This window comes from Puma concolor, chromosome B2, assembly GCF_028749965.1.
Source record: "Puma concolor isolate L17-30 chromosome B2, mPumCon1.1.hap2, whole genome shotgun sequence".
Classification (NCBI taxonomy): Eukaryota; Metazoa; Chordata; class Mammalia; order Carnivora; family Felidae; genus Puma; species Puma concolor.
The window spans coordinates 152,352,254-152,370,024 of NC_141671.1; the positions used below are offsets into that span (position 1 = coordinate 152,352,254).

Below are 17,771 nucleotides of genomic sequence, written 5' to 3' on the forward strand. Positions count from 1 at the left end.
AAATGAGCTGCTTAAGGGCACCTTGGGTGGCTCAGTTGATTAAGTGTCCAACTTTTGATTTTTGGCTCAGTTCAGGATCTCATGGTCGTGGGGTTGAGCCCTGAGGCGGGCTCTGCTCTTAGCGTGGAACCTGCTTAGAATTCTGTCTTCCTCTTGCTCTGTCCCTCCCCTGCTTGTGTGCTCACGCATGCGTGCTCATGCTCGCTCTCTCAAAATTTAAAAAGAAAATGAGCTACTTAAAATGATTTAAGTTCAATTTGGTTGATTCAAAGCTTGATTGTTTAATGATTAAAAAAAATTTTTTTTAATGTTTATTTATTTTTGAGAGACAGAGACAGCACGAGCAGGGGAAGGGCAGAGAGAGCGGGAGACACAGAATCTGAAGCAGGCCCCGGGGTGTCAGCACAGAGCCCAACACAGGGTTCTAAGTCACAAACTGTAAGATCGTGACCTGAGCCGAAGTGGGACGCTCAACCGACTGAGCCACCCAGGCGCCCCTAATTAAATGATTTTCAGGATTAAAAATGACCTCTTAAAGTGTATTTATCGAAATTGAGTCTTTTATCCGCCTTACCTGAATATGCAGTTTTCAAAAACTCTGCCCTCTGGACAGTTGATTGCTTGTCGGAGGAGCCGCTGGGGCAATTTTCTTAGGAAAATTTACCTTCAAGAAAGTGAATGTTAAATCTTTTAGTTCAAAAATCATGCTATTAGAGTTCAAGATTTACTATAATTTTAAGAGCCTTTTACTAAAAGTATATTCAGTTCTTTATTTCTTGTGGTTGGAATGTTTGTCACTCATTTGGTCTATTATTAGGAAAACACTGGTGGAAATTCCAGACGTGTGTAATTTGCACGTTTTTCTTCTAGCCTGGTTAGCGAATGCACAGCAATTGGGCTACTACGTAAACTCACTATAAGATCTTAATGATCCGTTTCTCCTCCGTGTACTAGCTTGCGTCGAGAGGGACCGGGTTGTCCACAGTCCCGATCGATGGGCACCAGGTACCAGTGCGTGCAGACCCTGGCCTCCTGCGGAGCGAGCCGGGGAGCACCTGCCGCCGTCACCGCTGTGTGACTGCGGCGGAGCGGTTTCCCGTGCGACCCTGAGCGGACGCCGCTGGCGCCTCTTTTTCTTGCAGCGAGAATTCCCGACTGGCCGCCGAGGTTTACAAAGACATGCCCGAGACCAGCTTCACTCGCACGATCTCCAACCCCGAGGTGGTCATGAAGCGCCGGCGGCAGCAGAAGCTGGAGAGGCGGATGCAGGAGTTTCGGAGCTCGGACGGGCGGCCGGACTCAGGTGCGCGTGCGCGGGGGGGGGGGGGGGCCTCCTTCCGAGCCGTGTGCGCCTGCGCGGGGCGGGGCCGCCACGTCCGCCCCGGATCGCTCTGCTCTGCCTCGGGCGGTCAGCGATGGGTCCGGTTAGGCCCTCCTCCCCGGTGCAGTTCTTGTTTTAAATTCTTGGGTTCTGGAAACTTTCGAGTATGTACAACACAAGAGAGAGATGCAGCGAACCCCCCGTGGGCCTGTTACCCGGCCTCCGCCCTCGACCGCCCCGGCCTCCTCTCTGCTCCCACATCGGCGCCGCTTCGCAGATTTCTCGGTAGTTCATCCTCTATGTCCGTGCACTTTCCCGAAGGTGAAGGTTCCTGGGAAATAGAAAGGAACCACGGCACTGTTGTCCCTTACCGAAGCCTTGAGGGCAAGTCCCCCAGGGCCTCAGACTGTCTGGTCGTCGTTGGCTTCTTCCTGACAGCCTCCGATGATCCCTCCCTGGCGTGGGATCCAGATAGCACCTGCAGGTGGCACCTGGTTGGGCTGGCGTTCCTTCTGCGATTCCCTTTCCTCTTGTCTGCCCTCCTGCTTCTCGTCCTTACTGGTGTGCGGTGGAGACCCGGGTTATTTGTCTTGGGGATTTTGCCGACTGCATCCAGGTTTACCCTGGTTTTCTTCCGGCTCTGCTTCCTTGGTTAGGGGAGGAGGTGGGGTAGGTTTTTGGGGGGAGAGGGAGCGGGGCGGAAATACCTCCCGTACCAGCATCCACAGGTGAGCAGTGGTTGTGAGCTTTTTAACGAATTCGTGGAGTTAAAAGTTGTCAGTGTCTTTCCGTCTGTTGCAGTTACTGTCCTTACTGGTTCTTGAATTGTCACTTTGAGACAGCAAGGGTCTCTTCCACCTGGCACCTGAGGCTTTGACGTGTCCCCGGTGGTCTTGGGGAGTCTCCCTGCGTGACAGGACACCGAGGCTCACCTTGGGAACGTGCTGCCCCAGACTAGGAAGGTGGCTGTTTCTCTTACAAATGCTCGCTCTTTCTGGTTGCTCGGAGAGCTCCCTGGTGCTGCTTAGTGTTTGCTCGCCCCCCTCCTCAGTGGACAGAGCTAGCTGACTTCTAGTACGTGTTTCTTACTGCCTCGGTTTCAGGCAGTCTAGCCTTTCTTAGGATAAATTCTCTCCACCTGACACCAGTAATGTCTAATTGTTTTATTTTGACATTACGATTTATTACAGGAAAAAGCAACGTGATAGTGTTATTAGCAACAGTGTGATTGTGAAAAAAATTGAAGCTTCTTGGGAAACTTGCTTGTGAGTGTATCTTGTAAGGTGATATTGTCAAATAACTAACTAGTTTGGGTAAATATCTATCTAGTGTGTGATTGCTAGATCATAGGGAAGTTCTGTTTTTAACTTTTTTTTTTATTTTTTAGAGCGAGAGACACACAGGGTGTAAGCCAGGGAAGAGCAGAGAGGGAGACAGAATCCGAAGCAGGCTCCAGGCTCTGAGCTGTCAGCACAGAGTCTGACGTGGGGCTCAAACTCATGAACCACGAGATCGTGACCTGAGCCGAAGTTGGACGCTTAACCAGGCGCCCCTACTTTTAACTTCTTAAGGAACCCGCATAGTTTCCCAGAGTGGCTGCACCAGTTTGCATTCCCACCAACAGTGCATGCATAAGGGTCCCTCTTTCTCCCCATCCTCGCCAATACCTGTTGTTTCTTGGGTTATTAATTTTAGTCATCCTGACAGGTGTGAGATGGTATCTCATCATGGTTTTGATCTGTGTTTCCCTGGTGATGAGTGATGTTGAGCATCTTTTCCTGTGTCAGCCATCTGGATATCTTCTTTGGAAGATAAAAAAACAACACCACAGCTATTTGAAGGGGCACATCCCCCCCCCCCCCCAGTGTTTCTAGCAGCACTGTCAACAACAGCCAAACTATGGAAAGAGCCCACATGTCTGCTGACCGATGAATGGATAAAGAAAATGTAGCGTGTATATATACAGGGGAATGTTATTCGGTGATGAGAAAGAATGAAATCTTGCCGTTTGCAACAACATGGGTGGAACTGGAGGGTATTATGCTAAGCGAGATAAGTCCGAGAAAGCCCAATACCATATGATTTCACTCGTGGAATTTAAGAACAAAACAGATGAACGTATGGGAAGGGGAGAAGAGAAAGAGGGAGGCAAACCCTAAGAGACTCTTAAGGATAGAGAAACCGAGGCAAGTGGGTGGGGGATGGGCACTGAGGAGGGCACTTGTTGGGATGAGCACTGGGTGTTGCGTGTAAGTGATGAAGCACTAAATTCTACCTCTGAAGCCAGTGTTACCAAATATGTTAACTAACTGGAATTTAAATAATCTGAAAAGAGAAAAAATTACTGTGTTTGGAAATTACCTATTTGATTCCTCTCCATATTGACTTTTATTTTATTTTGTTCCTGATTTTAGAGGTTTGCTTCTTAAAAATGTAATGTGCTTTAATAATTCCTAAGGCAGATGTACCCAGCATGGTGTGTGTGTGTGTATGTATTTTATTTTTTAATTTTTTCTTTTAACATTTATTATTGAGAGAGACAGAGCACGGGCAGGGGAGGGGCAGAGAGGGAGATACAGAATCCAAAGCAGGCTCCAGGCTCCGAGCTGTCAGCACAGAGCCCGATGCGGGGCTCAAACTCGCGAACCGTGAGATCAGGACCTGAGCTGAAGTTGGACGCTCAACCGACTGAGCCAGCCAGGCGCCCCTCAGAGAGCTTTTAACTCCGCTTAGGCTTCAAATTGGAGTGGTGACTGTGGGAGCAGAGTAGAAGTTGGATCTGAGGGAGTCGCGTTGGAAGTGGGCGCCTGCTGTTCGCGGGGGACCCGTCTCTGAGCGCGGCCACTGAGAGCGAAGGGGTGCACCGGGTTCCTAAGAGGCGGAGTTATCAGACTCAGAGCAGACTGGATTCTACTTGGGAGGGGAGGCATTCTGGGTAACGCCCGTTTTCCTGGGATGGGTGTTGCTGCTCTGGAACGAGAGGATGTTTGTGAGCGGAAGATAGGTTTTGCTGAGGTGCCGGTGTGATTGGGGGCTGTTTTGAGCTGGAAGGGCAGTGTCTAGACCAGGCACTGGGCAGCAGTGTCCCATAGAGGGAGAGAGTTGGGGAGTAATTTATGGTTGCCAGGTAGTGTCACTGGGCGTGGGTGAGATTCTTTTTGTAGAAAGTATGTAGGTAATGGGAAGACTTAAGAGAAGGCCGCTGTTAAGAGGACTGGGCAGTGAAAGGAGAAAACGAAGCAAAACAGTCTCCAAGGAATTAGGAAAACTAGCAGAACATCTAAGAAGTAGAGCTTTAGAGGGATGGGGGTAGAAGGAATAGTTTTCTATCCAGACTTCCAGGAGACACTGAAAACCTAAATATTGTTAGCAAAATAGCTGTGGTTAATATTAACCAGTCAAATATATTAAGTTCAGCTATTTTGTTTGTCTTTAATAAATGACTTAGAAAAATATGTTCTCAGGACACCTGGGTGGCTTATTGGCTAAGCGTCTGGCTTAGGTCATGATCTCAAGGTTTGTGGGATCAAGCCGCACATTGGGCTCAGTGCCGAATATGGAGACTGCTTGAGATTCTCTCTCCCTCTGCTCCTTTGCCTGGCTTGCACTCTGTCTTAAAAAAAATTATAATAAAATGAAGTAGAATTGACAAACAGCATTGTTAGTTTCAGGTATACACTGTGATGATTCAACCCTTTTATACACTGCAAAGTGATTACATAATGTGACTAGTCGCGGGGGGCGGGGTGCTTAGTTGGTTAAACATCTGAGTTTTGATTTCAGCTTAGGTCATGATCTCATGGTTTGTGGGGTCGAGCCCCACCTGGGGTGCTGACAGTGTGGAACCTGCTGGGGATATTTTCTCTCTCTCTTTCTCTTCCTCTCCCCTGCTTGCGCACACTCTGTCAAAATAAAAAAAACAAAAATGTATTCTCGTAACCTGTCCTGTCGGTAGAAGCCGTGGGATGTGGTCACGTGCGGGTGAGTGTAACGAGAGTGACCGCTCAGTCTATTACTTCCCTGTCTTGTCAGCCCTCGGTTGACAGTTTGCCCCCTCGGTTCTGATGACTGAACTCCCTTCACGGCCCGTCGGACTCGGCCCGTAGGAAGCTTCCCCCCCTGGGCTTTGTAAAGCACGGTTAAGCACTCAGGCGCGGTCTGTGGTGTCCTCCGAGGAGCCGGCCCGGAAGCGTCCCGTGCGTCTCAGGTAGCTGATGCGTGGCACAGGGCACGAGCACCAGTTACAGCCACGGATTTCTTACTGCGACACCGTCGGCGACCGTGTGGGAATTCTCCCGCCTCGGCGTCCTCACGACCCGTGTTGGGAGTGCCAGCTGTGACCGGGGTCCCGCACTTGGGGTCCTGGAGAGGCGCGGGCCTCCGTGTGCTCGTCTCCAGTCCTGCCTTCATCAGAGACCGAAACGTTCAGTGATGCAAATGGGTTTTAGTCCATTATACTGAGCTGCTCCACTCCTCCTCCTCAGCATGGAGGGTGGTGCCTGCCTCTGTGACAAAGACACCGTGGTGTGGTGTTAGGCTTATAAACCGGAAACTGTTTGAATTAGACCCTCTCAACACTCAGTACACTGAAACCAAGTTAGATGTAGACGGATAAACGGATGCCAAAAGTAACCCATCCAGTAGTGAAGTTTGGCCACATGAGCCTGAGTTTTCCAGCCGCCTCATCGTGGCGTGTCCCTTAGAAGAAATGCTGCTCGAAATTGTGTATCTGTAGGAGCCCTACTGAGTCTTGAAAATGGTTTTCTGGGAAGCCCCGACCTTAAGTTTTTTCAGACAAAAAGTGTTTGATTCTCTGCAGTCTGTACCTTGGGGTTGCAAAGTACTTGTCTAGACTTCAAGCAGATGCCACGTTTTTCAGAAAAACTAGATTTCTGACCACTTGCATGTTTTGGTAGCCTCCTAAGGGAGGGCACAAGGCCCCCTCATCAGCTTTCAGAACAGGCGTTCTGGTTTGCTCCTTGGTTGTCTGATGGGCACAGTACGGACAGGTTGCCTGTGTCTGCAAAATGGTTCTTACTCGTTCTCTTGTACGTGGTTTCCTTATAAATTACCCCGAATGTGCCTTTGGCAGCAGGGCACGATGAAATCAGAAGGGAGCACCTTGGGCTAGTGGAGCACGCGCTTTAACGGCTGGCCTCCCTGCTGGGACGGCGTCCCCCTCTGCGGCTCTGCTTCAGCCGGAAGCCCGGCCGCTTAGGAGAGCACCGGTGGCATTGTGCCCGCCTCCCGACGTGGCACGGGCACACGTGCAACTGAGGACTTCCGGTGGCCCCCACTTCAGCTAGAGTAAAACCCAGGCCCTCGCGATCATGGTTTGCGAAGTCCCACGTGGTCTGGCCTCGGTCAGCCTGACTGCATTTTCCCTGCCTTCCCTCGGGTGCATCTCTGGCCAGTGAGCCTTCCGGACCTGTGCCAGCTGAAGGCCTTAGCACCTGCTCGCCCCCTGCCCAGAGAGCTCCTCAGGTGGCCGCGAGGTCGCCGCCGCTGGCCATCCAGGGCTCATGGCAGGTGTCCATCTTCGAGAAGGCCGAACAGTCCCACGAGCTTAGGAAGCTCTTGGTTACGGTCTTTCTTACCACCGTGCTTGTGTTTTTCACAACGCGTGCCACCATCTTAGGTTTTCTTGTCGCTCTTTCCCCCCGCCCCCTGCACCCCACACCTAGAGTAGAAGCTCTTTGAAGGCCAGGACACTGGACTGTTCATGGCTGCGTCCTCAGCATCGGAACACGGGCCTCTGTGTGAGTTCGCGTGTGCTAAATCGTTGACAGGCAGCACTGTCGGAACACCGTGGAGTTTCTTCCTTTTCTCATCTTTGAACCGTGGTGAAAATGGGTTCATCGTTACGAGAACTACTTGGGCTTGAAGAGGGAACAGGATCCGTTCTGTCGCACAGGACTAGTCAGCATACGGTGCCACTGGATCAGCAGCTGACCGTTGACGTGTGTTGTCTAACAGGAAATGAGTGTGGAATTAGGAACACAGATTTCATCGTTGCATTCGTGGCAGCCGGAACTTAGACGCCCTTTTTTAAAGTGATCATAAACTTTAGTTGTCTCGGTTACTGGGATAAAATAAAGGAGTGCTCAAGGACGTCTGAATTTTTTTTTCAGGTGGAACACTGAGAATTTATGCAGATAGCTTAAAACCGAACATTCCCTACAAGACAATCCTGCTGTCCACCACGGATCCTGCTGACTTTGCTGTGGCCGAGGCTCTAGAGAAATACGGTCTGGAGAAGGAGAACCCTAAAGATTACTGCATCGCCCGGGTAAGTGACTACCCAGCCAGAACTTACCGCTGCTACATATGCCGGCACTTCTCGTTCAAGTGGCAAGATAGCCTTTGAGTGAACTTCGGTGTAGGCTGGTTCTCTTCGCACTGTATCATTTAAAATGTAATACGTGGAAACCCTGTGTTAAATCCCCCTTCTGTTACAGAAGTAATACATGTTCTTATTGTAAGAAAAAGTGTAAAAAGGTGAAGACAATAAAATCACCCATAGTTCTAATACCAAAGGATAACCACTGTCCACGCTTTTATATACGCATATCTTTAGTTCTTATTTTGTGTACATAGGTGACTTCGTGTTTTTTCACGATGTCGTCTTAAGGTTTTCACTGAGATACCTCGTGACGGTCCCACTCTTAAGTGGACTCCAGTTTGCTGTTCTAACGAGCGTTTGGTCGGTGTGTTTAGTAGCCGGACTGTCTTGGAGATAAAGCCTGCATCTCTCACCCTGGTACTCAGAGACCATGAGATGCTTTTCCTCACAGCCGAGTGGCTGACACTAAGTGAGATCAAGCAGGTTTTCTCTCCTGAGGCAGACTGCTTGGAAAGTTCTTAACCCTTGAGTCAGTCACGAGGAAATGCTGACTTCTTCATTACCGGGATTTCTCTGGCAAAATCGCCTCCTGGCAGTGGATTTTCAGAAGAAATAAATCCCTTCCTTTCCCCATCTTAGCAGTTGATTACGAAACCGTGATGTATTACTTGCCCTAGTGCCCCCGCCGCACAAGATGACTGGGGAGTAAGTAGAGGCGGTAACCGTGCGCATTTAAAGTCTGCGGTGTCCCCAGTACCGACCCCCCACCCCAGGAACACCCCTTCACCTTCGAAAGTCCCTTACCCCGTCTCCAGCCCAGATAGTGCTCTCTGTCGCTTAGTTTCGTGTACTAGAACTGCACATAAACGGTGTCGTGTAGCGAGCGGTCTTTCTGCCTGCTTTCCTCTACTGGGCACCGGGAGCTCGGGGTCGGCCGCGTGCTTGGGCGTGTCTACACTGGCTTCCTTCCGGTTGCTGAGTAGTATTTCGTTATATGGATGGTTTGCGGTGCTTTCACCCGCTTACCTGCTGACGGACATTTGGGTTGTTCCCGGCGTTGGGTTTTGGGCGGTTACGGTCAGGCTGCTCTGAGCATGTGTGTGCAGGTGTCCTCACAGACCTGTTTTCTTAAGTAAATGCTGGGCGGCAGGTGTATGTGTAACTTTTTAGGAAACTTTGAAACTGTTTTCCAAAGCAATTAAATCACGTTGTGGTTGCTTTACTTCCTCATTTGTGTTTGATACTGTCAATTATTTTAAGAATCGGCCATGCTGGGGCGCCCGGGGGGCTCTGTCGGTCGGGCGTCCGACTTATGCTCGGGCCGTGATCTCGCGGTTCGTGGGTTCGAGCCCCGCATCGGGCTCTGTGCTGATGGCTCGGAGGCTGAAGCCTGGAGCCCGCTTCGGATTCTGTGTCTCCCTCTCTCTCTGCCCCTGCCCCGCTCACGCTCTGTCTCTCAAAAGTAAATACTTTTGAGAGACAAAAAAAGAATCAGCCTTTCTGATAGCGAATAATGGGATGTCCGTGTGGCAAACGGTTTTAATTTCCCTCTTGATAGTTCTGTGTTAAGTCCTTTGTAGGATACATGTGTTGTGAATATTTTTTCCCCAGTCTGTGGCTTGGTTTGCCTTTTCATTTTTTTAATGATGCCCTTTAGAGAATACATTTTTTTTTTTTAAGCCTTCTATTATTTTTGTGTTCTCTGTAAGAATTTACCTCTTTTGAGGTTGCAAACAGTTTCCTCCTGAAGTTTTGTACTTTAGTTTTTACGTTTTGGTCTCTGTTCCATTTCAAGTTAGCGTCTATATGTTGGTGTGAGATCAGGGCAGGTGTTCATTTTTTCCGGTGCAGATAATTGGTTGACCCAGCACCATTTGTTAAAAGGACTTTCTTTTTTTCCCCGTTGAGTGCTTTAACGTCTTTGCTGAAAATCAATTGGCCATATGTGTGTGTGGTTCTATTTCTGGAGTCTGTTAATCTGTATTTTATCTTTTTGTGAACACCACACTGTATCGATAACTAGATTGATAATAAGTCTTAAAATCAGGTAAATAAGTCCCAATTTGGTTTTTGCTTTTATTTATTTTTTCTAATATTTATTTTTGAGAGACAGCACACATGTGCGTGAGTGGGGAGGGGCAGAGAGAGAGAGGGAGACACAGAATCTGAAGCAAGCTCCAGGCTCCCGGCTGTCAGCACGGAGCCCGACGCAGGGCTTGAACCCATGAGCTGTCAGATCATGACCTGAGCCAAAGCTGGATATTTAACAGACCGAGCCACCCAGGGGCCCCTGTTTTTGCTTTTAAAAATTGCTTCAGTTATTCTGTATTATTTGTTTCTGAATAAATTTCAGAATCAGCTTGTCCATTTCTGCACAGAACCCGCTGGAGTTGTGACTGGATTTGCATGGACTCTAGATAAGTCAGGGGACACCCTGTCCTCAGTCTCCAGTCTTCTAGGCTGTGGACAGAGTGCACCTCTGTGTGTGTGATCTCTGTGCTCCCAGTAGTATTTTGTAGTGCTCAGAGTAGAGGTCTCAGACCTCTTTTATTAGCTAGATTGAATTAAGTAAAAGAGTTTGTTGAGTTTTATGCCTTTTAATTTTGTTGAAAAGCTAAGAAGTTATATTCAGTTGGAAAAACCGTTTGGTAGATTTGTAGTTTGATAAATATAGTTGAATTGTCAGCTGAAAATAGATGAGAGAACAGGTTTTTTTTCCCATTAAAATGACAACAAAGAAATAAAAACCTGTGTTGTAAGTGCTCAAGAACGAAGAGAATGAGAGGAGAGATGGCGGAAGATAGGGTTGTGAGTGAATTTCTGAAGAAGCAGGTGACAGGTGTCCTGCTCATTGGGCCGCAGAAAGCCTACGGAGAGAACCCGCCAGGGAGGAGCTTGCTAGTGCCCATGTCACGAGCCCACGCGGACCCAGGAATGAGTTGCTTTAGCACTTCCCGAGTCCACATTGAAAGCGGAGCTAAATCATATTGAGTTGAAAGTTTCCAGAAGCAGTGGACTCCACCAGACTTCCTTCCCATTCCAACTGCCGTCTCTTGTCTCCGTGTGAAGGCTGTGGTCGACCTGATGGGGAGGAGGCCTTGTGTTTGGGGGTAACGGGCACACAGGGCACAGCAAGGGTCTTGACTGAAAGTTGGAGGGTGGAGCGGAAGCCTCTGCCCAGGATGCTGACGGCCAGAAGATTTAAGGACTTCTCCCAGAAGGCACTCTCTGGCCACGTGAGAAGGATGTGTATGCAAACTGACCTGTGGAAGCGCTGGTCCAGTAACCTCACTCAGGCCTCCTGGCAGGAATCCTCGTGCATACATACGTACGTACGGCCCTCACCTTGAGCTCTCTCGTGACTCACTGTTGAACGTGAACGGATGGCCAAGGTTCAACAGACACTGAAACACCTTTGAGACGAAAGACCAACCCAAACAGGCAAAAGAACACAGATAAGACAGAAAGCAGACGGAAGTGTTGAAAAACCGAGAGACTTGGACAACAAGGAAGACCGTGTATCTGTGGAATAAGACCAAATAAGTCCTGTAAGAAGGGACACTCAGACCTTAGAAGTTTATAAATGTAAGCAAATAAAGGATAGGAGAAAAGTTTCAGTAAAAGGGGTGAAAGATAAAGGTAAGGAAACATGCCAAGTGTAGAACAAAACGAAAAGATCAGAAAGTTAGATCTGCAGTAGAATACCTAACACTTACCTAAAGGAGGGTCAGATAGAGAAAGCAAGAGGACGTGGGGAGAGAGAGGTTACCAAAGAAATGTACTAGAATATCTCCCAGAACAGGAGGGTTTGAGTTGCTGGTTTGAAAAGGCCCACTGAATGATGGTACAATTACTGAAAAAGATCCAAACCAGGGCATATTATTTTGAAATTGTAGAAAACTAGAGAAAAGAAAACAAGGATTCCAAGGAGAAAGATTCAAGTCGCATATAAAGGGGGGCAAGATTGCTGCCAGTCATTTCAGTAGTGGTCACGGAGCCTGGAATACATGTAGCTTTCTAATTCAGAGTGAAATGGTTTCCAGTCCAGATTGTCAAATGGTAGGTACATGGAACGAAGACCTTTCAAAACCCGTAAGGCCAAATTTACCACCCATTCATCCTTTCTCAAAAAGGTACCGCAGGGTATTCTCCAGCAAGATGGGCGGAGTGGGCCAAGAAAGGGAAAGATCCAGCCAGGCTCCCAGAATAGAGTCCGGCACAGGAGGTCATCCCAGCAGTGGTGGCGAAGGAGGGTCTGGAGGGCATCTGTGCAGTCGTCCTACAGAGCACCCACTTCAGAGTGGACCTAGCGTTTGAGATTGAGAATGGTGTTTATAAATAAGGTGATAAGTGTTACGGTCTGTCTAAAACAAGGGGCTAGTGAATTCCCGAGTGTGTTTCTGTGAGGACTTGTTCTCATTCCCGTGTGTTACAGCAGGTAGTAAGAAGCAAACTCCGCACCCATCACTCAAGGGATGCCCATCCATACCATTGAATACCTGTGGCTGTGAAACATGATGAATTAAACCCGTCTTATAAAACACCCTTTATTTGGAAAAACAATTACCATAAAATAAAATGAAGCAATGTGAACCCCTGTGTGTGCATCCATGACCATACAGCAAGGTGGATGCGTGGGAAGGGTACGCTCCAGGTCACTACCCACCTACATGAGCGGAAAGGCAGGGAATGGAAGACTTTGAAATACCACGTGTGATGCCGATGGGAGCCTCTTACGTGAGGTAGATGGGTGAAGATCATTGCCAAAAGTGTGGTCGTAAAAATAGTTCTCTCACAGTGGGGTTCGTTTCTTCCTTGGGCTTTTCTGTATTTCACTTTTCCATAGTGATCCTGCATGATTGGGAATGGGGACGAAACACCTCAAAGCTCGTGTCTCCGTGGGGTGGGGAAGATAGGTGACCACGAGCGTTTGGTGTTGACGTGCTCTTTTGTTTCTTTGGTCTTACTAGGGAAGAGTAAGAACTAGGATTGGTGAATTCGAAGGAGAAACCATGCTTCCAGACGTGCAAAAGTATATTTTATACTGGATTTCTGGCTATTAGCGTTCATAGATAGAGAAACTGTATCACGACCTGAAATTCCACCATACTTTGAGGAGGGGGGGGTGCCTCGGGTCAGGTCGGGAGAGCAGGTAGCCAAGGTAATTGTGTATTCCCTCTGGAGGGAAAATCCTGAAGATCCAGGACATTCTGGTGCATTTTCTCCTGGCAGTGAAGTCTGAAGTAGAGGAGACCCTGCGGTAGTGCTGGGCCCTGGAGACCCTTGCCTTCCATTGAGGAGCGCGTGGTGAGAACTGCTGTACCCACGGGAAGCACCTGATTGGGCCCACGGATAAGAATGGATTTGGATACGCGCTTCTTATACTTGGGGTCAGCAGCGGCTATAAACGGTGTTCCTGGTCAGAATAAAGTCAGTATATCGGTAGTGTAAGAGTCCTGCCCCTGCTACTCTGTGGTCACCTGGGGCAGGAGCTCGGTTACCGGGGCCTGACCTTGTGCTCCGTACTTGGGATTGCTTAAGTGTCTGCCAGGGGACCGTGGACCATTAAATATATTCAGTTCCACGTAAAGGTGCATTCGATATAATACATGGTAATGAACTTTATCATCTTTTCCCTTTCCTTCATTTCTGCTGTACTTTTACGGATGAACTTCAGAAGTGTAAGGACACCTTAATCAGGGTCATGAGGTTGTAAAAGCCTGCTTTGGGCTTGTAGTGACGGGCCTCTTTGAGGTCACTTGAATCTCTTTTGAGGGTCTCCTGCTTTGGGTTTTCTGTTCTATCACATCCTTACAAATTCTGCTTCGTAGGCAGTACGGAGGTGATTATCGTTTTAATCCTGTTTTCTTTCTTGGCTTGCCATCTTGCTAGCTTCGTGATATGTAGCTCTTCCGTACTCATCGTTGTTCTAGCTGTTTAATTATTCAACAAATATTTAAGTTCCTCTTGTTGGATACTCTGCTAGGTTACAAAAACAACAGCTGTCTTTAAAGGAACTTACAGAGAAGCCAAGAATGAGAAAAGAAACATGGAGTGTTGAAATGAGAGCAATCAGGGAAGGCCTCCTGGAGGAGCTGTAGTTGAGCTAGACATGGCCAGTGGGTCACCGGCCTTCAGGCCCAAGAAATCGCGGAAGTATGGAATTCATGGCCTACTCTGAGAGCTCTGAGTAGTTGTACGTGCCCGGATCTACCAGGGTGTGTGACAAAGATCGGGACGCAAAAGAGGAGTGAAGGTCAGGTCCTGAACTGTGTGTTCTAAGCCCAAGATACCAAATTCAGTACAAAGCAGTATGAGGAAAGATTAATTACTTTAGCAAGAGGGTGTGTTGTAATGCACTTGTCTTTTTAAGTAATCTGAAGCAGTGTGGAGATGTTGTAGGCTTCTGTACAAGAGTCTCATCCATCTGGTGTGTGAGTGTGAGGCTGTATCTAGGTGGTAGGGCCTGTGAACAGAACTCTGTTGCAGTACTGCATGTTGAAAATAATGTTCCGATGCCACTGGCTTGGCTTCTCATATTTTACTTTCTGTAGTCGTGTTGTGACGTGTTAGTATTTCAAATTGAATGAAGGGTGGGCCGATCCAGCAGGTGCATGAGGTCCCTGGGCCTCCATCACCTTCATTTTTACTCTGGATTATTGGGGCTTTCCCAAGTTATTCAGAGAACTGTTTGACTACCATGAAAACATAAAGTAAAAAGTATTATGGCATGATGAATTTTAAGAGTGTCGTGAATGCAGCATTTTAAACCAGACACTTAAAAACATCTGTTGCGTGAATAACCCTGTAGTATATCTAAATGATCTGATTAAATTTAATCATAAAGCTATTATCTACAAGAAAGAGCTATTCTGTTTTGTCGTTATGTGACGGCTATCCTGAGAGATCCCACCTTAGATGAAACTATTTTGTAAAAATGATGACCGGATAGTGCGCAAGTGGGTTAGGGACCAGGGAGATTGAGCTACAGTAGAGTGATCTTTCCTGAGGAAATTGCTCACAATTTGACCAGTACGTACAGTCCTTCCATAAGAGTTTGTTTTAAGAAAAACAAAACAAAACAATTACTCAACTAGTTTTTTGGGGGGCCAGAGAGGCAAGTGAGTAGACGCGGCACAGCCAGCAGGCTGAGCCGTGTTGGAAGCCGCTTCCCCGCAGTGCTCCTCCACCTTTGTTGGTGGTTTAAGGATTGGTGGTTTGAGGATTGGTGGTAGGGTTTGGTCCATTTAATTCTATTGTGACTTTTATTTACAGGAAGTTCTTTTTTCTGAATCCTGGTGTCGTCACAGTTAATTATTTGTTCCTTTCAGGTTATGCTGCCTCCTGGAGCCCAGCATTCGGATGAAAACGGTGCTAAAGAAACGATCCTCGATGATGACGAGTGTCCTTTACAGATCTTCAGGGAGTGGCCAACTGACCGAGGTAAAGGGTAATTTTATTTGTTACAGAATCATTCATATGCTACATTAAACCTCTGCCTGAGGCGTCAGCTGTGTGACACTGTCAGGGGTGCAGGAGAGCGGGCGTGGCTGTCTATGCCCTCCTCCCTAGACCTGCTGAATGGCTCCTCTGGTCCCTTGTCCTGAGCGCCACACTCAGCCCACGTGCAGTGGGGGTGTGGGCCCGGAGCGGGCTGTCACGCTGTGGTAGGAGGAGCCGGAGTCCTGTCTGTGCTGACCAGGTGGGCGGATTGATTACAGGGGGGACTGTAACCTGCAGCCCCAAAGATTGTCAGTAATTCGGTCATTTCAGATAATAAACCAGACTTTTCACTGTTCAGTTTCTGCCGATTGTTTCAGAGCAGGAAGGTTGAAAGCCATGTTTTGATAAAGTCTCATTTTGCTCTCAGTTCCACGTGATAAGCTAACTGTCGTTCAGTGGAGGACCTTTGTGTAGTAAAGACATAAAGATTTATTGCCAATTCATCCTATCAGTGCTTGAATGTATGTTGGTGGTTTAAAAAGTACACTTGTGCTTAGTGCTTTCTCTAGACTGTTTAAAATTGAACTGTATTATAAAGTCAGATTGCTTTGAATTCTGAGTTAATTCAGTTGAATTAAATAAAAATCAGATCAACTAAAAACATTTTTGTGTGTATGTATTTGTGTATGTGTGGTGGTGGTGGTGGTGGTGGTGGTGGTGGTGGTGGTGGTGGTGGTGGTGGTGGTGGTGGTGGTGGTGGTGGTGGTGGTGGTGTGTGTGTGTGTGTGTGTAAACTGATCATAGGGTTAGTTACCAATATAAGCATTCATTTATTCTTAAACTGATGCTCTGGTATTTTTCAAGCATGTAATATGCTTGGGTAGTCATTGATTTAAAATCTTTGTAGGGGCGCCTGGGTGGCTCAGTTGGTTAAGTGTTGACTGCAACTCAGGTCATATGACCTCCTGGTTTGTGGGTTCGAGCCCCACGTCGGGCTCTGTGCGGACAGCTCGGAGCCTGAAGCCTGCTTCGGACTCTGTGTCTCCCTCTCTCTCTGCCCCTCCCCTGCTCATCGTGCTCGCTTGCTTGCACGCTCTCTCAAAGATAACATTGAAAATTAAAAAAATAATCTTTGCACACGGCTACCAGAGTTTTTCAGAATACGAGTGACTAATATTTCCTCCACTGAGTAAAAGTATAAATTGAGTAAACCTTCACTCGATCATTCCTTGAAAGATGTTATTAAGTTATATTTTCCTGATAAATCTTAGGGGAGTTGGCCATCGGTCACTCAGCCATCCTCGCCTGTTTGAGTCTGGTTGATGATTTACAACATTCTGTTCTAGGGGTTTTAGTCTTTCAGTTGAAGAGGAGGCCGCCAGACTACGTCCCGAAGAAAACGAAGAAACATGTTGACGGGAAGCTGGTGAAAGGGAAAGAGAGAGCCGAGGGTTCCGGCTACGGCTCAGCACTTCCGCCTGAGAAGTTGCCCTACCTGGTGGAGCTCAGCCCAGGTGAGAAGGATGATCGGTGCATGTTGTTTCAGCTTTAAATGTTTTACTTGTAAGGAATTGTATTTAAGTACTCTTTCGGTTGGCTGAAAACCTTTTTTAGACCATTTATTTTTTAAAAAGTTACTCTCATAAGATGACATTTTTTAAAAAAATAACAAAACGACCCAGAACCTTGAGGTTATATGGGACATGTATGTTTACGCATAAAAATAAAGTTCACGTGGATAAAAATGAATATTGAAAAACAAAATTTAAAACCGTGAGTATGAGGTGTTTAAGGATAAATGATACACTTCTTTAGAAAATGTTTTTCCCAAAATAACCTTATAAAATACTTAGTCTCCTAAAAATGACAAACTGGAATGTACTCTTTGGGCAAATTTAATACAAGCAGGTACACGTGGGATACGTGTCCTGTTGAATGTGTGAACAGTGTGAGAAAGAGTACCTTTAAGGTGAACAGAACAGTAATCCATCTAGAAGAGGAAGGATATTTGGTTTTAGAATCCTAACAGACTGGGTTTCTTTTCATGTTAGTGCTCGGTTTCTTTTTAGAGCTCTTCTCTAAAGCTGTTCTAAATTAGCCTTAGAGGCAAAGAAATATATGAATGTCCTTACAGAGGTGTTTTATACACACATCTGGATGTAGAGTAAAATGTGTGTGTATGTGACGTATGTAAATACACACATGACCTCTTGGTCGTTCAGCTAAACTATTTTTTATTCATTGGCTTAAAATGGTGGAGGGTCCCCCGTATTCTGAAATGCTTTGAAGAACAGAGATTGCGCTCTCGTGCCCAGGACTGCTTTCCGATAAAGCTCAATTAGTAATTACAGAAGAAGCTGCAAACCCAAGTGGCTGTGTAGGTCGTCTGGAGTTGCTCAGACAGGAATTCTGTCCTTCTGTTCTTGGGTTCTCGAGCGTTGGTGTTTACGAGACGTGGTCCCGCAGCCGGTGGCACAGGCAGGCTCTGTGGACGCGGGAAAGTGGGGTTTGGGCCGATGCTCTGTAACTTATGCTCGGTGGCGGTGTGCTTGTAAGTGGTAGTTTTTATACTTGTTATGTTTGAGGAATTATCAGAATCGGTGAGCTGTTTGTGAGGAATGTGTTAGTGTTGCTTTGTCCCTCGGTTCTCTGACCGAAAAGTTC

General features: G+C 47.3%; 1 protein-coding gene across 1 annotated transcript in view; it reads left to right on the forward strand.

The window, feature by feature from the left end:
* Positions 1-17,771, forward strand: part of AFDN (afadin, adherens junction formation factor) — a 142,530-nt gene that overhangs the window by 44,676 nt on the left and 80,083 nt on the right. Inside the window, 4 exon segments of the mRNA XM_086708319.1 lie at positions 1,143-1,303; positions 7,453-7,610; positions 14,996-15,107; positions 16,454-16,621. Coding sequence (XP_086564445.1) covers positions 1,143-1,303; positions 7,453-7,610; positions 14,996-15,107; positions 16,454-16,621 — 599 coding nt within the window.